This window comes from Xiphias gladius, chromosome 18, assembly GCF_016859285.1.
Source record: "Xiphias gladius isolate SHS-SW01 ecotype Sanya breed wild chromosome 18, ASM1685928v1, whole genome shotgun sequence".
NCBI classification, from domain to species: Eukaryota; Metazoa; Chordata; class Actinopteri; order Istiophoriformes; family Xiphiidae; genus Xiphias; species Xiphias gladius.
Genome location: NC_053417.1, coordinates 28327535 through 28355252, shown reverse-complemented (window position 1 = coordinate 28355252; position 27718 = coordinate 28327535). Strand labels below are relative to the sequence as shown.

General features: G+C 42.9%; 1 protein-coding gene across 1 annotated transcript in view; it reads left to right on the top strand.

The window, feature by feature from the left end:
• Positions 1–26917, top strand: part of LOC120803992 (PDZ domain-containing protein 4-like) — a 56770-nt gene extending 29853 nt beyond the window's left edge. The window contains exons 6-19 of the mRNA XM_040153084.1: positions 2319–2417; positions 2893–2955; positions 6756–6857; positions 11928–11931; positions 13807–13931; positions 13963–14249; positions 14485–14686; positions 16860–17313; positions 18632–19031; positions 19157–19227; positions 20530–20876; positions 22693–22833; positions 23009–23121; positions 25111–26917. Coding sequence (XP_040009018.1) covers positions 2319–2417; positions 2893–2955; positions 6756–6857; positions 11928–11931; positions 13807–13931; positions 13963–14249; positions 14485–14686; positions 16860–17313; positions 18632–19031; positions 19157–19227; positions 20530–20876; positions 22693–22833; positions 23009–23121; positions 25111–25354 — 2652 coding nt within the window. The 3' untranslated portion in view covers positions 25355–26917. The remainder of the gene's footprint in view (positions 1–2318; positions 2418–2892; positions 2956–6755; positions 6858–11927; positions 11932–13806; positions 13932–13962; positions 14250–14484; positions 14687–16859; positions 17314–18631; positions 19032–19156; positions 19228–20529; positions 20877–22692; positions 22834–23008; positions 23122–25110) is intronic.
• The last annotated feature ends 801 nt before the right edge of the window (positions 26918–27718 follow it).

Sequence of the window (27718 nt, the reverse complement as noted above, 5' to 3'; positions counted from 1 at the left end):
ACTGCCATAAAATACATCTTCCTTTCTCTCTTTGGTGATTTCAGCAGGACACACAAGAAGTGGAAAAGAAATGGAAAGCAAAGTATGGGATTTAGGAGGATGAGTGAGGAAGGGTAGAAGGAAATAACAGCATGAGGAGATAAATAATTGAATATTAAAATTAAAGAAGATGGAGAAAAGAAAAGGAGGAAGGATAAGAGGACAAAGGGAAGGAAAAAGTGAGGATGGCTGAGCAGGGACCTGGGGGATGGAAAGGGACAGGGATGAGGACAAAAAGGGAAAAGGGAAATAAAGGTGCAGTGTTTCTGCCGGTGCTACAAAATAATCCGCAGTCCTCAGAAATATTACTGAAACAAATCGAGCTCTACAAGCTGTCGCTTTTGGTGGAGAAAATCAGGATCAGGATGAGTTATGTCAGACTGGTTTTAAGTTTAAAAAAAAAAAAAAAGGCTCTCAGTTCAGTTTACATAAGCCTAATGGACCACTGTTTTTAGCTGAATGGCCCTTTTTCTTTTTTCTGCACCATTTGTTCACTGCTGTTTCCTGACACAAACGGCAGTTTGGTCATTAAGGAAGTCAGTAAAGTGGAAACAATCTCGCTCTTTCTGGTGCGGATAACAAAGATCCTCCTGTTCCTCCTCTACCTTTTCCGACTCGTCTCCATTCTTTCCTCTGCTCTCTCTCTCTCTTCCTCAGTCATTTTCACAATCTCCACCATCATTACATCCCCATAAATTACTTCCTAATCTCCCACTTTTTCTTTCTTGAATTACATCCTTCATTTCCTCCCTAAATCACCTCCTCCTCTCTGCTCCTTTCCTCTGTTGATGTCCAACTAAAAGCAGATTACGGCGGTTGCTGGATCTATGATTAGTTTATACTGGTTTTTGGTGGACTTAAATAGTGTTTGATGGTCCTAAATGGCCTTTCAAAGTCCCTGCCTATTATTGATGGTAAACTGTGGTCTTTGAGGGGGTGGTCTATGGTTTCTGATCCAATAAGATCAAAAATGAATGGTCTGAGCTGGACTTCGGTCTAAGCTCATCTTTGATGGTGAAAGGGACTTTTTTGGGATCTAAGATGGTCTGATGTAAGATGTGGTATGGTTTATGGTTTTAAGGTAGATCTTTATGACCTCCTGTAAGCTGGTCTGGTAGAAGACGGTCTCTGATTTCCTATGGTCTTTGATCCAAGCCCATATTCAGTGGTCCGAGGTTGCGTTTGAGGATCTTTTAAGTTCTAAAGGTCCCTTTACACGCAGCGATTTAGGGCTGACTGAGACATTCAGTAGGTTGACAGTCGTGAGAGAGACGTGATCACATCTGTGTTCGTCCAAAACGTTGGTCCCAGTTCCCGCTTTGAGACTAACCCACAGTCGGCCGATTTAGAGCTTTGGTGACCAAAGGCAGACAGAGTCCGAAATTTAGGATCAAATTCTCACGAAGTGGCTGCTGATACGACCCGGGACTACAAACTAACCAATCAGAATACAACATGAAATGACTCCAATTTTGTAAATCTGGTATTTCAATAAAGTTTAGGAAAAAAACCCACATACTTTTCCCTTGCCGCGACCGGATCCACTCTCTCCTGCTCCTTTCCAGTGGTTTTTCTATGCATACAAGCGTCAGAACTGTGGCCAGAGCTTGGTTATTGTTTTGCTGAGTTTCCAAAGCATAATAGCGATGGAGACGGAAGACGTGAGCTACGATTCACCAGCCGTTCATTGCACAATATGACATGCCTCAGACTGATGCCATACGGTCTGACACTGGCTGCCAACCAAGATTTTATTAGACTCTGACACACTCTGACCTACAGTCAACTTGCACGATAATTGTTGTCACACAGTCTAGAGACACCGCAAGATGGTCTTTAATGGCGTCAGCTGGTCTCTGATAGTCTAAGATGGTCTTGTATAATCCAAACTAGTCTGAGCTGGTCTTTGAGAGGGCCCTATCTTGCTGTTAAAGGTGGTTAAAAGGCTAGACCGGTTTGATGTAGCTCAATGTCTTTAGACTGCCTCTGTCCAGATTAAAGTCCCAGTCGCAGCAACGTTTAAAACGGTGAAATTGTGCAGTAAAATAAGTCACCGCAGTGGACTCAGCGCTGTCAGCGGATTTGCTAACGGGCACAACGTACATCCCTGCAAAGCTTCAACTCTGAAGAGGTCTACAAGTCTAACAACCATCAATAATTGCTAACTGTTTTGACAGGGCTGACCTTTGAGGGAGCGGAGAGCCAGAGAAAGACTAGCTAAGGACCGGCTCTGTCCATCATAAACCCGTCATTCATTCTTCCTTCCCCTCTTCCTCCAGGAGGTTGAGCTGTACAAGTCCAGTCAGCAGGAGAAGCTGGGCCTGACTGTCTGCTACAGGACGGACGACGAGGAGGATCTGGGGATCTACGTTGGAGAGGTGACGACTGGAAACTTTGATCTACTCTTCATCCCTTCATTCAACGCTACCTTCACACCAGAGCGCACTCACTCAGTGAATTAATTTCCAACTGACTCATTTATATTTTCACTCATTTGAATGGAAAAATGCAGAGAAATCTGGGCAAGATGCATTAAGTCGGCTCGTAACGGTGTAACTGCCTCTCACGGGATTTCATTGCATTCAATTAATTATCTTTCTATTTAATCAACCTTTCGTTCATATATTTTCTTATCTATTTATTTATTTATTGTATTCATCCATTAATCACTTTATTCATTACCTCATCCTTTGAATCATTCATCCAAACAATTACTCACTCCTTCTCTCCACTTTTTAAGCCAATGTATTCTGACTTACTCATTATTATTCATTTATCTCATCCTTAGTTCGTGAAGTCATTTATTTATCCATTCCTTTTTTTTTTTTAATGTCTCTCTCCATCTGAATTCAGGTTAATCCAAACAGCATTGCGGCTAAGAACGGACGCATCAGAGAGGGGGACCGAATATTACAGGTACACAAACACAAGTTTAGACTCTTCTGGTTATTCTGTCTCGAGCAGTGGTGGAAACTTTACAGAAGTAAAAGGACTAATACAACAATTTAAGATTACTCCGTTAAAAGTAAAAGTCCTGCCTTCAAAATCCTATTTAGGTAGAAGTACAAACGTATTATCGGCAAATTATTCTTGAAGTGTCAAAAAAAAAAGTGTTCATTCTGCAGTAAAATGGCTTCTGTAACGGTTATTATTATACATGTGTGACATTATTAGATTTGTTAACACTGATGCATCGATGCCTCAGCAGCATTTTACCGTTTTAGCTGCTCGAGGTGGAGCCGGTTTTGGCTAGATGCACTTTAACTAGTTCAGTCCAGTGAACTGGACTGAGCCCGAGTTGGGGCCGGGCTCCTCCAAAGGGTCAGAAAACTTAGGGGCCGTGAGGTGATTGATCAGAGAGGAAAGAAGACAAAACAAAGACCTCATACATAAAAAGTGGATTCATTTTTTTTGGATTTTCTGAGCTTCGTTTTTTTTAAACTGGTCTTTAGGTACCAGGCCTTTAGAGGATGGAGTTTGTTCAGTTGTGATCACATGACCTACTGTATGTGCTGTCTCCGTGACAACTGATTAACTATCTGCTGAGAAAGACAGTAGGATGTGGTCCTCTGTTTTTTGCCAAACGTCTGTTTGGAAGGTGAAAACTGAACTTTTACGCTCAATAGCGTCACCGTTGATTTTTTTAATAGTGTGTTCGTGGTGGTTTGCACCGTTGCCTCACAGCAAACCCCGGTCCAGCCGGGGCCTTGTCCAGCCAGGACCCCTCCCGTGGGTCTCCTCTGGCTACTCCGGCTTCCTCCCACAGTCCAAACACAGGCAGGTTAGGTTTGTCTGGCGAGTCTACATTGCCCGTAGGTGTGAACGTGAGCGTGAACGGTCGTTTGTCTCCACGTTACAGCCCTGTGATTTAGCCCTTTGTTTCAGATGGGATTGGCTCCAGCCCCCCCCCCCCGTGACTCCTCACAGGGATAAGCGGTATAGCTGATGGATGGACGGATGGATGTTCATTAAAACTGTCTGGAGAAATGCTGAGTAACTTTTATAGGTATTATGTTACAGGTAAACTGGCAACAACATGAACAGCATGCCAATAAAACAGAACAGATGTGGTAATCCAAGTCCCGTCTGAAGCAACAAAGAAAATTAGTGAGAAAATAGATCAAAGATTCACAAAAGATTTTCTCTTCATGCCATTGGGCCAAATTTTCCCACTTTTTCATAAGGTTTTAATAACATTTTCAGACATATTACAATGAAACAAGAGTTTTTCTAAGTGACCGCAGTTCAACGACTGTTAAAAAACTCTCGGTATTCATAGATAATAATGATTTGACCTTCAGTTCAGTTAAATACATTTCCTGCATATTGAAAACACAAACTTGTCCTTTTGCCAGATCAACTGGTGCCACGAGGGTTAAAAATAGATTCCAATCAAACTATGTAAATGTATACCTGAAACCCCTGGGACAGTCTTGTCCAATCACAGAGCGCCGTCAGCAGCCCAGTTACTGCTGTCCTAAAAATAGACAGAGTGAGAGATGGAGGGGGGGGGCAACATTGTCACCACCTCGCTGCTCAGCTGTTTGTCAGACAGTAGAGTCCACTGATAAAACTGTCAGTTTCTTTTTCTCATTTAAAGAAGAAAAAGGGGAAAAAAAATCCTCTCTGTCTGCTGTGATGCAGCAGTGATTCAGCTCTAGTCCTCCTGAGGAAAGTGTTTCTGTATCCTGGATTCCAACGTGAGCCGGTGAGACAGTGAAATATGGTCCAGCCAGTTCAGTTTGAGCAACAGATCTATGAGTTTTAAAGGTTTATCAGACACCAAAACACTGCAGGGACGTTTATCATACTAGGAGACGACGTGCGTTGCCCAATGACGTTGCACTGCTTTGTGGCCAGAGACAAACTAAGTTCATCTTCTTTCTGCCAGAGCCGTCCCCGCTGGGACCCCTGCTGTGCCAGCGCAGTGGTCTCATTGAAATGAATGAGGGCGCTGTGTTTTTCTACACGGTGTAGTGTTGGACTAAACACGGACCAAAAACCGAGTGAGGATGAGATGCTCTTCGGCTCTCCGATTGATCGGTTAATACGACAGATGAGACGTCACACTGCGGTTACAGATGTTCTGCACTTTGCTGCATTTTTTTCCCTGGTGAATCACACCGAGGTCACCCTGCTGTCGCCTGCCAAATTGTATTAAAAACTTGTTTTATTTAGTGGAGAGACAAGCGAATTGTGGCCGCATGTGAATTTAAATTTTTGTAAATATTTCTGCCCAACTATCTGGCCATACTTTCTGTGATAAAAGTTTCTGTAGTACTGAAAATCTGCCAAAAGAAAAGTACCGAGTTTGACGGCTCCCTATTGCAACATTTTTATTTTTATTTTTTTTACAAGGATATGACAATGAAAGTATAGATATAAAGTATTAACATTTATTTATGAACATTTATTTATTATCATTACAACCTATGTAATTGCTTAAAGTGTATCATTTTTTAGATTTAAAAGGACTGAATTTGTCTTATAATTAATTGTTATAATTAATAGTAAAGCATTACACGGTACCATAAAATGCTCAAGGCGCTGGAGGAGGAGGCATCAGTGGGAGTTTAACTGGAGTTTAACCTTTTCTATATCTTGTTGAAACAGGATTCACGTTTCTGCTCTAAAGCTACACCCCCACATGTGTTGACTCTTCTTTCCAAAAGAGCCTCGACGATGAAAAATGAGCGCCATGAAATTTATCTTCCTGACATTTCTGCCCTCGTTATCCTCTGACCCGCCGGCTGGCGGTGTTGTGCAAACAGTGTCAGGGAAAAGGTAAAGTTGGAATGTGATAAGAATAGACCAGCAGCACCTGGCATCGCTATGGTTACCTGGCAGCGGACCAGTGATGTCAGCACCGGTTCCCATGACAGCCATCACCACAGCGATAAAGGCCTTTTGGACAGATGCGGTGTCTCGCTGCCAGTTTGGGGAAACATACCTGTCAATACCTACAATACAGCCCATATCATACCATATAGACCCGTAACGTGGTTCGCATCCATAAATAATTCACAGGTGCTGAAGTGAATGAAATGAGAATTTAGTGTTATGTCCACTTCCCTCCCATTTTTAATCTGTTTTATCCCAACAAAGTCTCAGGTTACTCAAAATGTCACATTTCGCTGTGGCAAGGTTAAAGGGCCTTACTGCTGTTTTTGCCTGTTTCAGCACTGCAAAAATAAGATAATATTTCACATTACTGCGGATCATACAGTGGGTTACACTGTACTGTAAATTTTAAAACCTTTAATTTTATAACTTGAAAAGACCTAAAACCCTTGTAGGACAGGGGAAACTATTACACGACAAACAATAATAAAAACACACGATGTTCACTGTGATGGATTAGTTACAGTATCTAGCTTAACAGCTATACAGCTATTTGTACCAGAGCTGCAACTAAAGGTTATTTTCATTCATTAATTTGATGATTATCCTTTTGATTAATAACTTAAGCATATAATAATGAGAAAAAAAGAACATCTGCTAAGAGTCCAAGGTGACATCTTCAGATATTTCTGTTTTGTCCAACCAACAGTCTAAAACCCAAGGATATTCACTTTACCATCCTACGACACAGAAAAGCAGCACCTCCTCACATAAGCTGGTGCGACAGAATTTTAGGCTCGACTGCCGCAACGACCGGTGGCTTGTGCTAAGGAATATAAAGAAACTGATCACGTCTTCTTCCTTTCCCCCACTAGATTAATGGAGTGGATATTCAGAACAGAGAGGAAGCAGTGGCCATTTTGACCAGAGAGGACAGCATCAACTTCTCCCTGCTGTTGGCCAGGCCTGACATAGAGGTGAGGTGACGTGACGCGACGCGACACAACACGACACAGTTAAACCACTTTCCTAATTCAGTGCGCAGAGCATACAAACTGCAGGTAACCATATCAACCAACGTTTCCGATTAACTTTCACTGGTGAAACTAATATCTATTTCATACAGGAGAAGCATGTATTGTATGACGCAGGTCTAATGCAAGGTTTAATTTGTATTTAGTGGCCTTCATCGTCGCACATCACAAATTTTGGTCAGTTTTGTGTAACTAATATAAGTTGCCACAGCCAGTAGAAAAGTTTCAGTCTTGGTATTATTGGATTCAGGTCAGTCGACAACTTATTTTTAGACAGACCGAAAAACTGGGTAGGATATTGATTAACACACATCGCTAAACTGATTTTGATCCTTTTTGAAGTAGAGGGACTACTTCGCCTTGATCGGTAATTACATATCTGAGTGTTCGAAAATGACGAGGAGTTCCCCAAGGCTCCATTCTTGGGCCTCTTCTGTTCAACATCCACATTCTCCCACTAGCTCAGATTATGCAGACAAACCTGTATAACAATATCACCAGGTTACTATGGTCCCATATAAGCACTGAGTAGTGGCCTTGAAAAAAACAAAAAAACAATCAATAATTAGATGTGCCAAAATTCTCTCCAGTTAAACAAAGAAAAAAGAGAAATGACTGTCTTTGGAGCCAAAGAAGAATGATTAAAAGTCAGCGCTCAGCTTCAGTTACTAACTTTAAAGAGTACAAAACAAGTCAGAAAGTTGTAGTCATGGACTCAGACCTAAATTTTAACAGCCAACATGGAGAGGCAGTATTCCGTTTTATTGCCCAACATATCTGGAAAAAGCTTCCAGAAAACTTAAGATATTATACAACTCTGAGTTCTTTAAATCTGGGCTGAAGACTTTTCTGTTTCAATCCTATTTCGTGTCATATTTTTATAAAGACTTGTCTTTCTTTTATATCTTGTCTTAATGCCTTTATATCTAATGAAAAGCACTTTGAATTTCTTTGTTGTTGATAGGTGCTCTACAAATAAATTTGACTTGCCCTGCCCCAACCCAGCACGTGTTCAGAATAGTCATAGTTAGTGTCACAGCTTGTTCACAGGCAGGAAAACCACCCAGGGTAACATGAGGATCCTGCGTTATACTCGGAGCCGAGCAGCCAGAGCTAAATCTGGCCTCGAGAGGGTCTCATTAATTCACATTATGAGAATCTCATTAGGGTTTCAACTAGTGCTACAATTGATGGTTATTTTCATTATCAGTCGATCTATCTGCCATTTTTTAGCCATGATAGCATCGTGGGTCTATGGCTGGCAATGTCGGTGAGTCTGTCAGTCCACCGCTTTGGTCGAGACTGAAGTTTTATGCAGACATTCATGGTCGCCAGAGGATGAATTCTACTGACTCTCGTCATTCCCTGACTTTTCCTCCCGTGAAACAATGAGGCTGTCATGAAAGTTAGTACTGACATTCATAGCGCCCTGAGAAGGAATCGTAATCACTCTGATCCTCGGACGTTTCATTGAGAGCCATCATCTGGTCAAAATTTCAGTTTGTGACACTGATGCTGTCGATAGCACAAACCATCGCTGTGCGAAAGTGAATTCTCTTGTTATAAAATGTTCTCTAAGGTGATGCCTAAGGTGACGTTTTCAAATTGCTTTTGTTCAACCAACAGTCCAAAAGATATGAACGGATATAAAACAGAGTAAAGCATTTATCATTGATAAATGATCAGTTTATTTATACAGTTGCTTATTATTCTGTCAATTGACAAAGTGATTAATCACTAGTTTGAACTGACTGAATCCTTTTCTGTGAGAAAGGGTTTTCTTCATTTTCAGGTCCAGAAATAGTCGTCTCATCAATAACTTCATGTCCAACAGTGTCTCTCCCGTTTCGTCATTCAGCTCACTGCAGCCTAGTTTACTAACCTACTTTCCCCACATGTCACTGCTGCGGCCGCAGGTGGCTGACTGGGGGGGGAAGACTCAAAAAGCCACAGTCTAGTTCGCAGTGGGGTCCCAGTTCTGGTTTCTCCCTAGCAGGGACTTTCCGTGTTCACCTCCTTCTGCTCTTTTGTTGCTTATGGATTCATCTGTCTGTGATTAACATATATGGAAAACTAACGGATGAACTGCCAAGAAATTTGATTTCCTGCTTCAACGAGTGATTGGTTTCAGAGAACTTGTGATGTTTCCTCTATCACATCTACCATCAGCCCAAAACTTACATTTTCAAATTATTAGATTTGTTTAACCCAGTAGCTGTAAACACACAACGTTTGCTCAACACTTCACACTGTGAATAAGAAGAAAGCTACTGACCTCATGATATTTCTCTAAATGCCACCATCAGGCCAAACCTTGACTAGAACTAACTGCTCTGCCCTGCATCCAGTATAATGTTGACTTTAAAGCTAAACTAAAGGGGGAGAATAGTGCTGGATGTTCAGTGTGGCGTCTGGACACATGAAGTTGGTTCACTTGTTTGATGTATTTTGGGTACAAAGGCGAGAAAGAGTGCAGATCCACAATCACTGAAGCCAGTGATGATGACGTGTCTTTGGTATTGTATCTGAAATCATGGGCAGTTTTGTGTCCTAAGGTGCAAGGTATAGTTTACAGTTCTCTACATTAACTGTATATGAAAAAGATCAGGTAATGTAAGAAATGTCCCACTTGTTGATCAGTGACAGTGACGCTTTAGAGTTCTGTGATTTTTGTTTCTATCATCTATCGTCTATGATCTTCGTTATTTCAGGAATATTAATTTCGCCGATCAACAGCCTGTAAGTCAGGACTGGTTTGGGACCTGAGGTCTGGAGATGGGATCAAGTGTAGCTAAATATACCGAAATCCATACATTTCCGTAATGGCCGGCTGAAAACTTATTCGCTGACTAGTTGAAGAGGGGAGTGGAAGGGTATTATTTCAATACGTAAAAGCCTCAAACAAAAGCAAAATAAATAGTCTGATACCAGCAAAAACTACCACGTAGTTTCTCTTCAACAGTAAATTTTTTGTTTTAATCTGCAATTGGGTGCATTTATACATTGCTTTTACCCATAGCGCTCTGCAGTTTGCCTCTCATTCTCCCATTCACACACATACTCATACACCGGCGAGGTGTTATGCCCGACCATGGAGAGTAATTTAGGGTTTAGTTTTTCTTGCCCAAGGACCCTTCACCACAAGGACAGGAAGAGCTGGGGATGCGCCAACCTGTGAGGATCTTGATCCACAGCCAGCACCAATTCTTTAAATGCTCAAACAAAAGCCAGTAATGACATCTTAGCTGGACAAATAAATCGAGGCTGGTCCCCCCAGATAAAGGCTGGAGCGACAAAAAGGGGATGAAAAAAAGCGTATACTTGGGAAGCTTCCTACTCAAATATACTTGTAAAAACAGGGGAATAGGTAATAAATTCATCTCTCAAATAACAGCCTGTCTCAGTTAAAGGCCTGGTGCCCCACCCACTTGAGGTTAATAAAGGCACTGCTCACTATTTACAGTCAAATATTGACAGAGATTCACAGCAGGTTATCAATGGTAACTTCTGTTAAAACTCATTGCACTACCTGCACATATTGAACATAAAACGACAAGTATAGCGTAGGATAAATACTGCACAACATGATACTGCAGTACACTGTACTGTGATAGGTAGGTAGGTTGACAGAGTGTGTCTTAGTGTTTGCGCCACAAATGCAACACGGACAAATAATAAAAATACAGCAAGGTTAAGGTGAAATCAAAGCAAAAACAGTGATGTGATACATAATGTGATGAATAAGAAAGTCCAGGTGAGCGGTCTGTCCAGTAACAAGGAAAAGATCCAGCGCTGTGACTTGCATTCGGTCTGGAAACTAACTGAAACCATGCAGCACCAGACTCTGCCTTCAGTCATGTTCCCAATCAGCCTTTTCCCTTCACATGAAAAACAACATGTACATGACATTCGTGGTTCTGTGTGTGCTCCATGTATGATGTTATACGCACACACAGAGACCGTGATAAATGTCTCTGGCATGACAGGAGGTCCCAGAGTGTGTGTGTCCCTATGTGCTGACAGAGAGGGACTGCAAGATGGCAAATTCACACCCGTCGGCGAAAACACGCTCCTCCGCAGATATTCATCGACGAATGAGCGCAGTGAGTGTGTTTCGCCGAATGAATGGGCCGTCACTCAGTCAGACCGTCGGTGTTCAGACAACTCTGACACCTCGGCCGGTCACATCTCCTTGTAATGAGAGAACAAGAGATGATGGATGTTTTGTTTGACCAAGCAAACAACAAATTAGGACGTGATGGGGAGCAGCTAAGACGACAGAGAAGGAGAGAGAGAGCAGAAACGCCCAGAGGAGTGTTCTATAAATGTGTTTTGTTCATTGAAATGCAGTATACAGCAAAACGGGGGTGTTTTTTTTATGTCAAATATATGGTAATATCCTGTAAAGTGAAACTGCATCCATGCAGTAAAATGCAAACATCATTGAGTGGATGGTGCCGTAGTTCTAGTGGCAGACAGACTCTATTTTGTAACAACCTGCTGTAGAGCCTACTGAGGAGAGACATAGAGGGAGCGAGGTGGAGGTGTCAGTCGGAGGAAATGATGAGGGGGATGAAGGGATGATGGATGAAGAGAGGAAAATGGAGGAGTAGTTATTTATATAGTGTGTTCTATTTTTTCCATCAAGGTCAGACACACGACTGCAACACCAATTCTACGTGATTTTTTTTTTTTTCTAATTCTCAATAAATGCTAGAAAATGACCAAAAAATATTTTTCTCCGTCTCTCAACACTTTCTGAATTTCATACTCTGTGGCTCTCTGCCATCTGGTTCCATTGGTTCCTACTGAAGACATAAATCTTTAAAAAAAAAAACAGGTCAAGATCATGTGATTTCATTTTTAAAAAGCGGCTCATTAATTTCCTAAAACATCTGCTCACTGTAGTTTTTAAAATCGATCAAACGGGAGGAAATGGTTCATTTGTTGGGGACTATTTTCAGCGGCGGATTAATCTACATTTGGTGCTGTAGTGATTATTTCCCGCAGCAGGACGGTGTGTGTGTGTGTGTGTGTGACTGAATCAAAATAAACTGAAGGAGCATGTCACCCAGTGCAACACTGTGGCTCACTGATGTGTTTCGAAATAGTTTTTGGAAACAGTGGAGATGTATGTTGACGATGAGAAAAATCTACTCACACACACACACACAGAGACATGGATACTGACAAATACACAGACTCCCATACATCCAGATTCACCCTATACTTTATACAGATGTTACAGGAAACAATACAATGTTGACAGCATCGTTTCCAAGACGGCAAATACGTTCCTGTAGGAAACGCAGACACATGAGGTTGTAAAGAAGAAACCACGCTGCAGTGTCGATAAAGCATATTTAAGTTAAATGAATCCAGCACAGGAGACCTTTTTCTTGTCAACAACAACAGAGCTGGTGGAGCTTCTCACAGTAGATAATCCCATTAAAACACAGAATAGAGTTGGCAGCATTTCTCCGCCGTTCTGTGTCACTGCGCTGACAGTATTGGAGAAATTTAACTTTTAAATCTTTACACTCACTGGTGTGTGACTGTGGGAGGCTCCTCTTAGCTCCTTGGCTCATGCCTGTTCTACCTCTCCTTCTTCCTCTTCAGTTGTTTCTCAAGAAACAATCGATGCGCTGAGACAAAAAACCAGAGGTTTCTCAGGTTCCCACCTTTAATTATAAAATTAAGAAGGTAACTTTCTCCCCATCCTCTATCAAATCTGACACCTCACACTGCATCAGTCTGATTTTGACATCATATGCAGGGATGATATGTCTTGGCGGTGCAACGCAGTTGTTGGCCACGATCCCTCTGCAGAAACAGCGCCAGGCTGCGCGTGAGCCGTTAGGCCCAAATGCAAAGTGCATGTCTGTGGGGAGTTGGCTGGCTCAGCCAGCCACTGAAGCAGGGACTCTACTGAGCATGTGCAATGGGACCAAAAAATCTGGAAGCCTAGAGAACTTTTGCAGCATGATCAAAATTTGTAAGGAAGAAGAGGACAGCAGCTTAGTTCTTGTATCCAGTCTCTCAGCCCTTCAGTCAAAAACAGTACCTACAGGACTATGAGCAACCTTAACACTTATCTCAAACCTCTGGTTGTTAGCATGGCTGTAGACTCTTAGTCTTACTATGCACAAATCGCCACAGCAACAACAGCAGCTCCTATTTCCAACAACATTGAAAGACGCCACTCTGAACAAGTAAATCAAGAGGTTACCTGTTGGACAGACAATAATCTGAAACTCATCACATCCCAAACTCATTCATTTATTATTGACTTCAGGCATAAGCCACACCCCCGTACCCCTCATACACAAAATCCCCACGTACATAGAGAGAGACCCCATGTCCATCTCTGCCGCATTCAGTTTTCTTGACAGTCACATCTGCACCACAATCAAAGGGAACCTCAGCACAGACCACGTTGTCAAAGAACCCAAGCGAGGACGCTCAAGAAGTTTAGACTGAGACAGCTCCTGCTCCATTTCTACACCACACCAGCTGAGAGTATTAACACATTGTCCATAAAAGGCTGATAAAACATTTTAGACTTTCGAAAAAAAAAGACAAAAGACTGCGGTGGACTGTTGATGGGTCATCCAAAATCATTGGCACCCCCATCAGTAACAACCCCCTCCCAAAAACAGACTGAAAAGATAATGGAAAATTATCTAAAGATCCTACTCGTCCAGCTCACCACCTGCTTCAGCTGTTACCCTCTAAATTAAACTTGCTAAAAGTCACTGTCCACCAAGACAAACCCTTTCAAAAGTCATTTGTTCCCCGATGCAATATAGATCCTGAACCCTTAAACTATATTTTTTGATAGTCACATAAATTTTCTGCCCTTCTTTCCAGAATGACAACCCTGTTGATCCAGAGGAGGACATGGCGCTGACTCTGGAGGGAGGAGGTTTCCACCCAAACCCTCGAGCCTCCTCTTGCTCCCTCAACTCGTCTCACCTTCCTGGCTACTATCGCCTCTGCCGGGGGGGGGGCGGCCTGGCCTGCCCCGGAGGAGGAGGAGGAGGAGGAGGGTGATGTGGAAGTGGAGGAGGAAGAGGATGAAGAGGGAGAGGACGGAGACAGAGGAGAGAAAGAGGACAGAGACCCACCTGTCCCCCTCCCTCCTTTGCTGAGCCTGGCTCCGCTGCTGTCCAATAGCCAGGAGCTGGACAGCGGAGTGGGGCGGACCGATGACAGCACCCGCTATGAGGAGCTGTCCGAACAAGACCTGCTGGGTGACCAGACCAGTGGCTGTAACACTAACACCACCAACACGCCGGGCAGCACCAGGAAGTTCAGACCGGGACCCAGCCCCAGGTAGGACGGGAGATTTAGTGTCGGTGCTAAAGGCCGACATCCAATCCAACTATGTCAGTATTTGTAGAGAACGACTTTGCCAAATTTTCTTCATGAGAGCAGCAAAATTTACATTTTTAAAACTGACTTTAGCCATGTGAACAGTAACAAGTACAAATGTTAGGGGGAATTTTAATATCTAATACTCTCAGTTTTAGTGTACCACAGAAAACCCCTCCTTGTCTCCTGTGCCCAGGCCAAGTCCAAGGCCCAGTCCCGGCCTTGGCCCAAGCACCAGGCCAATCTCCAGCCCTGGGCACGGACGAGGAGACACGACCCCTCCTTCCCTCCACCTGCGTGACCTCCAGCTCAGCTCAGACTCTTTCCCCGGCCTCGACTGGACAGCTGGAGGAGGAACAGGAGGGGCAGCGTACAGCCCCCACCACCACCACCACCACATGGTAGATTAAAATGAGGTCTTGCTAATGGATAAGTCTGGGGATATTCTATGTGTTACTTACTGTCAACAAATTCCCCAAAAAGATCCATATATCTTGTTCCTCTGAGCCATCCTGCTCCAAAATACTCAGTACAGCACCAAAATGTGGATTAATCCGCCACTGAAAATAGTCCCCAAAAAATGCACTGTTTCCTCCTGTTCGTTTGTTAAAAACTACAGCGAGCAGCAGCTTTAGCCTCTATTTTTTAAACAACTTAATTATATATGTTCATGAGCTGTCTTTAAAGATTTAAATATTCAGTAGGAACCAATGGGCTCGGAGCTGAGAGCCACAGACAAGAGGAGGGAAGTCGCAAAGTGTTGACAGACGGACCAAGACGTTGTCGGTTTTGGTCTTTTCATGAAATTTGTTGACAACAACAAAAATATAGCATATAGCTTGACCTCTTCTTTTAACTGCTGAGATGAGCTCAATAACTTACCGTAAGCACTCACGTGCCTCTGTGTCATCTGTGTTTAGTGCTGCTGGATAAAAAGAGGTAAAAAGTTACACCTGCTGTCAGGGTGAAGATTCCTGTCAAAGCAAAATTTGTCTTTCATCTAACATTCAGTATGGTTGGACACTTTTATACGGCAGTTTTTTTGTTTTTGTTTTTAAGAGATTTGGAATTCATTTCTATCAGTTGTGAAAAAACAATTTTTACCCACAAATCTTATGGCGGAGACATGTGAGCGTACTATGATAATTGTTGACTATAGTATTTGGCATTTAATACACCAAAGATGTCGTCAGTGGATTATTCAGTAATGAAAATAATCAGTATCTTCAGCTCAGAGACAAATAGGAAGAAAAGATTTCACTAGTGTTCTCCACAGAGAAGGATGAACCAATATTGTGACATGAAACAAAACATTGGGAGGATTATTGTAATGTTAACCCATCCACCCATCCATCCATCCATCCATCCACCCATCAGTTTTAGCACTTATCCTTTGAGCGTCATGGAGGGGCTGGAGCCAGTCCCAGCTGACATTGGCTCGAGAGGCGGGGTACACCCTGGACAGGTCGCCATTCTATCACAGGGCTGTGTTGCTTTTCAGTGTAGGCCATGTAACAGCAGCGTTGTTCAACTGTTTGAGCTTGCTAATATTAACCCTGAATGACTTTCCGCGCTGATCAAAAAAATTCCTTTACATGAATATCTTCTGAAAGCACTAGGGCTGGATCACCACCTGGGCAAAGTGGGCAACTGCCCAGAGGCCTCAGACCCTCAGGGCGCCAAAGAGCCCCAGGCTCACTCTACTCTATTTCTGTCTAAATAATTTGATCATTCACAAATTTGCTTGAAATCTGCACCACTGAACTACAGTATCAGCCATGACACGTCCTCCAGGGAATCTGTGTCAAAATCTCATTTTAAGACCTTGTTCGTTTTTAGTTCATATTAAGATAATTTGTTGTTGAGGTTGTGTTTTATCAAAGTTCTTTTTTTTCTGTTTGTTAAGTAAAGGTAGTATTGTTCCATCAAAGGAGAACTGAAAGGCTACAGTCAAGGTCTGACAATTATTTTCTTTAATTGTCATTTGAGTGTATTAAATGTCAGAAAATAGTGAAAAATATGCATCATTATTCCCTGAAACCCAAGTTAACATATTGAAACTGTGTCATTTTTTCTTACTAACTGTTTACTGAGTTTACTATCAAAGAAAACTTTGAAAGTAGCGAATACTCACATTGGAGAAGCTGGTAACAGTGAGTTTTTGGCATTTTGCTTTAAAAAAAAAAAAAAAAAAAAAAGAAAGAAAAAGACTGAAGCAGTTAATTATCAAAATTGCTACCAATTATTTTCTGTGAATCAACCGACCATTTCAGCTCTAGAGCAGTGGTTGGTTTGAAACTGCCATGTATAGTGGAGGTCGACAACAAATCTTCGGGAGTCCGTAAGAGGACAAGTCGGCCATGGAAAGACAATCACAGACAATCGTCCTCAAAATCAATGTCAAAAAAAAGTATTGTGTCAAACAATCTATGATATTTTATCAGAGCTATTCTCCAGCACAAAAATAAATTCTGGATTGAAATTATTACGATTACCGGGAGCTATGAACTATTCTCCCATGGCCTGTTGTTGGTTTCTGGCTGCTAACTGACCTCTGACCCCCAGCATTACCACCACCATCACCACCAGCCGCCTCTGACGATGATGATGATGATGCCGGGCCTGACAGAGGAGGAGTGCCAGCGATACCAGCAGCTGCTGGAGATAAAATGCCAGATCGAGAGACGTAACGAAAAACAGCAAAGGGAGGCGGCGAAAAAAGATCGCGATGACATCGGAGCAGAAGTGAACGACCAGGAAGAAAGAAAAGGAACGGTGGAAGAGGAAGGAGAAGAGGAAGCTGCTTCTTCCTCTGTGGTGGATGTGAACTGCAACGAAACTTCAAGCGAGCACGAGATGGCGCTCATTGATGAGGAGTTACGCCACCTGGAGTTCAAGTGCCGCAACATTCTCCGAGCCCAAAAGATGCAGCAGCTCAGAGAGAGATGCCTGAAAGCCTGGATGATGGAGGAGGAGACGGTGGCAGCCGGAGCGGGGCGACCGGGCCCTTCTGAAGCAGGTAACCATGACAACAACTGACAGGGAATGTGTGGAGGAAAGTCTGGCGTCTGATCTGTTTAGTGTCCATGGAGATGTGAATTACGACCCGGCGGGAGCATTCTAGGAAGTTTTTTTTCTTTCTGTAAATCGAGGAATCCCACCTTGTGCTAGCTCATGAATGGTTCAACACGTTGTGATTCTTTGTCTTGTTGTGACGTGGGATTGACAGGCAACTGCCGGAGATTAGAGATAGTCACCGCCGAGCCAAGAAGTAGTCGCCTGGAAAACCACAACCTGACGATTTTTAACTTTGTTTTTGTTTTTTTTGTGAGCTTTAGACGCGCTGGTAGGAGGATTTTTTTTTCAACCTATGAACAAAGCTAGGCTAGCTGTTTTTCCTCCTCTTTCCACTCTTTGCGCAAGGCTAAGCTAACCGGCTGCTGGACAGGCAGGAGAGTGGTATTGATCTTCTCATCTAACTCTCAGCGCATTTTACAAAATATTGGAACTGTCACTAAAAATACTGTTTTATCAGAATAATTAGGAAACATACAGTAAGTATGGATGTCGTTAATATTTTTCTAAAATGGCCACTCCTGGCAACCACAGCGTGATCTGTGTTTTCTCAGAGCACTTGCTGCAATCTGAACCAAACCACAGACCAGGTTCCAGGATTCATTCAAAGTACAGCACTTCGTATGCCCCCCATCCACCCCAACCACATCATGATGTCTGTCCGGTACAGGAACCAGGACGCTTGTTGAAAAAAGCTTTTTATTTTCTTCTCAGTGAAGCCTTTTCCTGGTGGCATAAAGTTACATAAAAAGAACATAACCACTTCCTGGAGTGGAGAAAAAAAAATTTCGGAAATTAACATAATCCAGGTTGCGATTATGTTTTTCTTTCAAAACGTATTTGGCAAAATGCATGTATGCAGACATAATTTTTGAAAGATGTATCTCCCTGTAGCATTGCTCTTGCCTTAAAAAAAAAAATTCAGTGTCAGTTACTTTATCCCCACAAACAGTATTGTTGTACTGAGTTTCTAATCAGCCTTCACCTGGATACGATAGTATCTTAAAGTGACACATGAGCTACCATTATAGTGATATAGCTACCATTTGATATTTAGGTAACACGAAGGTTATCGTTAAACTTGCCAAAATTCAGCTTTCAAAAATTTCCTTCATCTGATAAAAAGGTAAAGCCTGTAGTGAAAGGTCCTAATTCAATACAATTTGTGGACTTTAGTAACTGCGCATGTATTAATCTTTTTCAAGCTTGAAAATAATTTAAAAAATAAAAAAATCCAAAATCCTTTCTTGTAGGTATGGACGATGATAATGACGACAACGACGACCCTCACCATCACGAGCTGTCGGCCATCAACGAGCTCCCGGAACGAGAGCGATCGGACGACAAAGACAGCACCAGCGCCTACAACACCGGAGGGGAGAGCTGTCGGAGCACGCCATTGGTCAGCACTGAGCAGATCCCACCTCTCCCTGAAGAGGAAGACGAAGGAGGCGGACGCTTGATGTCTCCGCCTCCTCTCCTCCCCCTTGGTCACCTCCCCCCTTTGAACTCCCCTCTTACCCCGCGGCGTCACCGGCGCGACAGAGAGAGACGCCACTCGAACCTCAGCTGCTCTTTCTCCCCGAGCACTTACAGGAAGTATGAAACGGCCAACGGCAACGTGGCAAGCGGCTCAAGCTCCACCCCATCTACACCCTCCAAGTTCAGGTCTTCTTCATGGTTTTTACTGCTGTTAACACATTGTTAGTATAAACTTCCTCGAATTGCATGTATATTTTAGCTTTTCACCTCAATAATACTGGATATTTCGCTGTGTTTGGTGCCATCACCAGGTCTCTGACCAGAGAGGCGGGGTCGTCTTCAAGGAGGGGTGTGTCTGACGGAGGGCGGGGCTCTGGAGCAGGTACACAATACGAGCTTCTGCATCTGAAAAACTTAAAATGCTAACTCTGTGTTTTGATTAACTCACACAAAACCAGTTCATTTTTTAAAAAGACCGAAAAACACAAAAGCTCAATTGTGTTATTGCCTGAAGGGCGACAGTTTATGGCCGTAAAAATTCCAGGAAAGGAAAACTTTATGAACAAAGACAGACAACACGAGTCTCTCAGGGGCCCCAAAATCTGAAGTGATGCCTGGTTCCTTTTTTCTCTCCATCAGAGAGATCCAAACTCAAACATTGCTTTGTGCTCAAACACACACACACACACACACACACACACACACACACATTGATTGGGAGCAATTGAGGGTTCAATGTCCACATGTAGACAGAAGGAGCCAGGATCGAACCATCAATTTTACAGTAAATGGCTGACCAGTGCAATTTCAGATCTGCATCATCATAACATAGATTGTGCAACAAAATGCATTAATTGCAAAAGCCTGTAACACGTTATTTAGCAGAGCAGCATCATAGATGAGATGGTCTGTCTTTTCACTCTGCTCAGCAAATTTAAGTGGTCCATGCTAAAATGCTGTGTTAAGGTAAAAACAAACCAAAAAAAAGTATTGCCAACCTTTTTTTTTGTTTTCCCCTTTTCTATTAAATAAACTTATTGACCTGAAAAAAGTAGCATCATTAAAGGATCTAATACCTGAGAAAACACGGATTTTTCAGTTGGCATAGCACTGGTTATAGCACTGGCAGGACAACACTCAGGCCTCCTGAGTGAAGCCTACTTTACTGTTCAGCTGAACTACCTTCATGTCAGGTGCCGCAGAAATGTGCTTTTTGCCCCCCGAGCTTTTCAAATATGCCGACACTGGAGAACCCAGCACGAGAGACGGGGTTGCCTTGGTGGCCACTACATGTCCTGCCCTTTGTAGCGACAATGCTAGCACTATGCCAAGCAGTCTGCTAGCTGAAAATCAGACTTCATCAAACTTTATCATCATGTCCTTGGTTTCACGCTTTTCCACCCATCGGCAGCTGGTGGCAGTAACGCTCCAGTAAGCATTACAGTGTGCCAACAGAAGTGGCGTGGAAGAAGACTGGATTTCAAAAATGTTTCAAATGTTTTATGAGGATGGAAATGCGACTACATTTGCTAGACCCCGAGGATACACACAGCGTTTCTTGCTGACTAACAGTGACAAGAGCTGTGTTTGCTAACAACACAACTCCAAAATTGTACCTTTAAATGTGATTTTCCTTTACTATTTATTCTTTTTTGACCAAATACTATATTCATTACCATTGCAGGCGGAGCCACCAACAGGTCTGGAGGTGGTAGCGCAGAGTCCAGTCCCTACTTCGCCAGGCGACAGCAAAACCACAACAAACCATTAGAGCGCTACCAGAGCTGTATGACCCTGCCTTCCGAGGGCCTGGTGGACCCTCTGGACCGAGTGAGAGGCAGAGCACGGGCCGAGGGGGAGGAGAGAGGGATGGGCACAGGCAGCAGCGGCCCGGCGAGCCCCAGAAGTGTGAGCAGCGCCCCCTGCGGTCTGGAGGGCCATCATACAGGTGCCTCACGGTTAGGACTGGCCTTACCACTTGGGTTGACACACTCATCACCAACTGCCTCGCCGCAACGTATGGAGTGGAAGGTAAATAGTGTGATGATACTGGTAATAGAAAGTCAACATGGAGGGTCAAATGTAAAAACGCTGCTCACAAACACTTCACTCAGGGCTTCTTCCATTGAGGTGCAAGTCTTTCTTTGATATCTGAGTCACCCTGCTGTTTTTTTTGTTTTTTTTGTTTTTTCAAACATTAAACTTAACAGTGACTTAAAATCAAATCTCCTAATCAACCTGCAACAATCAACATCATGCAGGGGAACTAATGGTTGGCTGGAAGGTAAGAAAACCCAAAAACTGATGGTATACTGTGGAAAACAGCCGTCACTAATGTAAACAAGGGCAAGGGAGAATTCAGTATGATCATATAATCATCTTTAGATCACATAGTTATTTTTTTAAAACTGTATTGTACAAATTAATGATGCTAAAGCTAACTCAAATTTAACAAATTGTCTGATGTAAGAGATAAATAGCCGTACACAGTTTATTGCTTTGAGCATAAATTTGAGTGTTTTACATGTATTTTTCCTTCGCATGTTCATATGGTGACATACACTCACCAAACACTTTATTATGACACCTGCTTGTTCATCATCATGTTGCAGCAGTGCGAAGCTTAAAATCCTGCAGATACAGGTCAGGGGCTTCAGTTAATGTTGTTAATGTAACAATATCCAGCGAGCATTAGTTCAGTGGATGGAAACGCCCTGTTGATGAGAAAGGTCAGAGGTGAACGTCCAGACCGGTTGGAGCTGACAGAAAGGCTACGGTAACTCAGGTAACCACTCTCTACAACTGTGGTGAGCAGAACCTTGGGGAGGAGGGTCCACAACAGCAAAAGACCACGTCAGGTTCCAGTCCTGTCAGCCAAGAACAGAAAACTGACGCTGCAGTGGACACAGGCTGCACCAGACCTGGACAGCTGAAGACTGGAAAAACGGACCCTGGTCTGATGGATCTGGATTTCTGCTGAGGCAGCAGAGGGTAGGGTCAAAATTTGAATCCATGGACCCAACCTGCCTTGGGTCAACAGTCCAGGCTGGTGGTGGTGTAATGGTGGGGGGGGGGGTTTTCTTGGCTCCACTCTGGGCCCCTTAACACCAACCAATCATGGGTTGAACGCCACAGCCGGTCTGAGTATTGTTGCTGACCATGTGCTTCCCTTTATGGCCACAGTTCACCACCTTCTAATGGATACTTCCAGCAGGAAGCAAACTGGTTTCATAAACATGACCGTGAGTTCAGTGAACATCAGTGGCCTCCCCAGTCACCAGATCTGGATCCAGTACAACACCTCTGGGATGTGGTAGAACAGGAGACTGGCAGCTTGAATGTGCAGCTGAAAAATCTGCAGAAATTATGTGATGCAATCATGTCAACATGGAACAGATTCTCAGAGGAAAGTGGAATCCAGGCCACGAAGACCTGAGGCTGTTTGAGAGCAGAGGGAGGAACTACCCAGTATTAGTCTGGTGTTCCTAATAAAGTGCTTGGTGAGTGCATATTGATATTAGAAAAATGTTCAATATCATGACATTGATTTCAGTCATATCGAGCCCTAATGTAAAGTATACATGATTTTGTAGTTAGTGGGTTTGAATCTGTATAACCCACAGTACAGTCTTTTAAAGGACCCCCTTCAACTGTGTCTGAGGAACTCAGCTTCATGGAGTTGTAGAATCAAAGCCATTTCCTAAGTCCAGCATCAAGGAAAAGAAGAATCCTCTCAAGAATAACTTAAAGCATAAACATAACATAAAGCTAAATTAACCCCAGTGGGTGCTTTTAGTGTGACTTTGGCCAAAACGGGAGGCTATTGATTTGTCCTCTTTGTGTCCAGGTAAAGGTCCGCAGTGATGGCACTCGCTACGTAGCCAAGCGGCCGGTCAGGGATCGTCTGCTGAAGGCCAGAGCCATGAAGATCAGGGAGGAACGCAGTGGCATGACGACCGACGACGATGCTGCCAGCGAGATGAAACAGGTAGAGTCTGCACAGCGATCACAGAAATGGAGAAGGTTCAAGTATGGATGTAGAACATAGAGGCATCCAACCGCCTACGCACCACATCACTCGACCAGCAAAGTATCCATCATACAGGGTGACAAACTGCTCCTAAAACCACCTATAACTGCTCTACAATCCGTTCTGCAAACAGGGCCGATACTGGAGCAAAGAGGAGAGGAAGCAGCAGCTGCTGAGAGCCAGAGAGTACAGACGAAGAAGAGAGTTCATGATGCAGAGCCGCCTGGACTACCTCAGAGGAGACAGGTACAACAAGTCCCGTTTTATCCTCAAAATTCAAAAGAAACACGAGGACTGAAGGTAACAGCTAAACGGTGCCTAATTTCTCCTTGCAGAATGGATTACGTACAGTGACCACACAAAATATATTTTTAGGTAAATTTTTCTGTCATCCAACTTTATAAAGTGGGAAAATATTGAGTGAAATATTTTGGGTGTCATTTTAAGTATTCTTGATTTACATGAAGAGGTTTGGTCGAGATGAAGGGGGCTATTTTGGACGTGTATAAGCCTTGTATTTGCTTTCAAGTAATTGTTTTCTTTGAGGTTTGTCTCTGCCAAGAGCTCAGAATTTATCCATCTCTGTGTATAACACACACTAACATGAGATTAAGATGAGATCAATGTCAATGACAGCAAAATCCTCTTACCTCCTGCTGCCGATAAGATGCCATTCAGTGTGAGAATCCATAAAACGTCCCAAAGACAAACTCCTTGTTAATCCAAACCAATAATCCGTCAGTCAAACAGTCATTTCAGCATAATTTATGGAAATCCCACATTCTGAAACACTGAGGCTCAAACAAATCAGTGAATCTTCTCTTGTTAGTCGAATCTTAGAGTCCACTCTAAGATCTAAACACTGCAACATTGAGCTGTGATTACCATCACCTGTGGGCTCAGCGAAAACCTGTGAGGGAAGGTTTTAAAGGGCCAGTCCTCAAAATGAGGAATAAAACATGACTATAATAAGTGAAAAGTTGTGACATGTCATATAAAAACTTCAATAACTTTTTATCTGTGAAATAAGACTTTGTTTAAAGTCATTCATGGGGCGCTGAAAGGCATTTTACAAGCATAAAGCTGAAACTGAAGGCTTCCTTTTTCTTTTCTCATCTTCCATCTTTTGTTTTTGAACAGAAAAGGCTGCGTTTCGCTAACTGACTCGCAGGCAGTCACACTAGTTACGAGTCCCGGTTCACAGCTGTATTACCAAGCAATGATCACAGAACTTTGACCAGAAGAAATGAAAGACAGATCCCTGCTTTTCGAGCAAGTTTCAAGTCTCTGCAAGTGGAACTTTCAACTCTGATGGAAGCGCTTCAAAAAGTTTAAAGCTACATGAAGCTATGTATGATCAATAGTGGGCCGGGATTTGAGTCGCGACACTCAGTCATTCAGCGTATGTGCCGGAAAACCAAAACAACAAACTAAAAGAGGATAAAAGCTGCACGCAGCTGTAGTGTTGGCCTGGCAGTGGCTAAAAATGATTAAAATGCTTCTTAAAGAAAACTGGAGAAATCTGCAAATTTAACGAGAGCATTTCACCATGATTCCCGCAGAAATCAAGTTATTTTAAGTTTGTTAGAAACGAGAGTCTGCCGGATGCTGCACAAGAATGAAAAAAAAGGAAAAGGAAGTAGAATTATATATTTTCTTCAAACTAATTAATTTGCATTGGAAATAGGTTGAATTACTCTTACTGCACTGACAGATTTTTTCCAATTGGTTTAAAAAAATGAGACTTACGAGGTCCCCAAAGTCCTGACAGTACGTACAAGATATTAACTTACACTCGCAAGATAGAATCGTGAGGGAACATGATATGAAACTTGCTCATGCAAGATATGTTTTCAGAGGCACCACAGAATCAGTCAGAATACTTGATAACAAGGAAGGTTTTGCAGTTAATCATGTTACAGACAGTCAGGTAAGTCAAATGTATCCTAGTGCAGGTTTAAGGTGTTTGTAGTTAATGGGCTAAATTACAACGGCCCCAAACTCCGGAAAGATCATATTCTTTTATCCTAAGTTATCATGAAGAGCAAGATAAATTATAATCCTGTTCAGCCAGGGTATTCGGTCCATCTTTTCACCTGAAACAGCAACTTGTGCCCACAACATATAAACATGTGAGCACAAAATAAAAAAGAAAATCCACTACAGATTTAGCTGATCTCTCCTAAAACACAGACAGTGATCTAACCCAGTATTACTTTTGGGTTTTACTTCCAGGGACCCTTCATCGTCAACGGGGAGCACCGAAGACCGCTGTCCCCCCCAGAGCGCCCAGCTTCAATCCCGACAGGACTCCCCCGGCAACAACATCCTGTTACTGAGCCAGAAGAAGATCATGAAGAAGAGGAACCGGCGAATCCTCGACAACTGGATCACCATCCAGGAGCTGCTGGCTCATGGCTCGAGGTCGCCGGACGGAAAGAAAATATACAACCCTCTGCTTTCTGTGACCACGGTGTGATCCGAGGACAGAGAGGAGGATGAAGAGGAGAGAAGAGGGAAGAAACTGGCAATTCAAACTTGGAACTAAAAGATAAAAAAGATTCAGATTTCTTTGAGCTGGAAGGAAGAATAGGAAGAAGTAAAGGAAATGAGAGGATGGATTGTACGGAAAAAGTGAGGCAGAAGGAGAAGCCTGAAATGTCAGAAAATAGTTCTGGAAGGTTGGCGATGACTTTGAAAAGTTGGAGTTAACACTGAACAAACGGCAATGGCCTCAAAAATATCTGGGACAACCCTTTATTCTGGATTATATTCACAGAAAAACTGTGAATAAACTTGAAAAGTCAAGCAACTTTACAACTTTTCAGGTCAGAAAATAGGTCCTGATAGCCGAAAGAAAGGATGTATAAAATAAGTGCTAATGCTTAACTCTGCAGCTGGTACTGGACTGGATCCTGATGGGGACATGGTTCTCAAACCGAAACATCTTTGATATAAGGACGACACTTGATAGGGACCAGGTTTTTTCATCCTCTCTCTTTTAGCACGACCCTTCGAACTTAGTAAAGATAGATTTAAGGAGGGAACGGCTTTGAAAGGCTGAGGAAAGGAGGGTTCTATGTCTCTGCCCCAGTCTTGAAAATGTGCCATGATAGCGCAGCAGGTAGAGAGACTGTCCTCTGAGTGAGAAGGACACAGGTTTGATCTCCTAGTCTCTCTCAGTGTGTTCAGACAAGACATGAGGTGAATTTTACGGATGTGGCAACTAAAAACCGAGTCAGAGGAGGGATGTGAGTGGGCACGAGCCGAGGCAAAGACGCCAAAACCTTTGCTTGTCCCAGGAGAGAGACTGGAGGGAAATTACAGGAAGGACTCATGAGACCGGTCAGAGGTTGAGCTGAACACACACTGCAGACACTGACTACACGCATGGTTGGTTGCCGGCTAACTCACGACTTCGCTTTAAGTCTGAACACTTTAGACAAAGTGCCCCATCACATGTAAAGAAACTTTGAAATGCCAACCTGCTCATGGCCGCCTCCTCCGGTTGAAATTCCACACTCCACGACTGCGACGTGACACGTGGTAATACAGTTCCTCTGCGTCCGGCATGGACACTGAGATGCTCGAAAGAACTTGGAAACACGATGACAACCTTGGAGAGAAGAACTTTTGAACGCTACCTACTCGGTTTTCATCGAAAAAAAGAAAAGTTTCAGAAGATTCCGAAGGAAAAGCTGAGAGATTTTTCCTCTGCAGAATTTGACTTCACGTCTGAGGATAAGCCCCTTTATTCTCAGAGGACAATAAATGTACAGAAATGTACGGTGGTGAAACTGGTGCAGGAACATATTGACAAAATAATCATGAAGTATTATAGATACACTGAAGCTGAAGACCAATATTCAGTATCCAACCACTATGTACATTAAAGGAAAAATCCCCCTTTTATATCTGACCGTCAGCTCTCATTGATCTGTGAAGTTCACTGTTTAATTTATGATGAAGACTTGTTTTACCTCTCACCTGCCTTTACATTTACAGGCGCATCATTTGTAAATCACTTTCCCAGAATGCCTTTTGAGACTCCTGAGGGGGAATGGGGACTGGTATGATTGCAATTTTTTTTTTTTTTTACATTATTATAATATGTAAAACTGCTAATTTTATGTCCATTCAATTGTGTTGCTTATGGGGTTTTTTCCTTGGCAGCAGGATGGTTCACAGCGTGGCCGGGGCTTCAGAGAAGGCTGGCTGTGTCTACGACCGTGTTGGGCCTTTGTAAAATGAAATATTAATACTGAGTAATGAAATGCATGAGTTACGTATTGAACATTGTGGATTATTGGACATAATTCTTGAATCTAAAGTGATGTAGTGTACAAAGCCTTGCGCAGACATTTTGAGTGGTGAATCGTGAAGATTTTGAGTTAGTTAAATTAAACGAAGTGAAATGAGATACACGACGTGCTGCCTGCTCTTTCTGAGTCAGTCAATGGTGGGAAGAAGATATGAAACCTTCCGTGTACAGGATTAGGTGTGTTCCCCTACTCTTAACTGGAGCTGCTATTTGGTATCTTTGACATGTAGCTGCAGCGCTAAGATAAACTAAGTTGGCTGTTTAAACATTTTACAAACTTTCCTCTCTGTCTGACTTTGGCTGAATAGTACATTTCTCCCCCCGAACTGAAAAAACCAATGTAACAAATCTTTCTTTTACGGGTGAAAGAATGAAGAACAACACTTGCACTAACTTCAGAACAGTAGCTCGACAAACATGTCTAAACTAAATGACCATGTTTATAGGTGTTTAGTTTAGTAGGTCAGTGGCTGGAGTTTGCTCAGTGCCATGAGGGGACTCATTGCAAAATCTTCAAACACG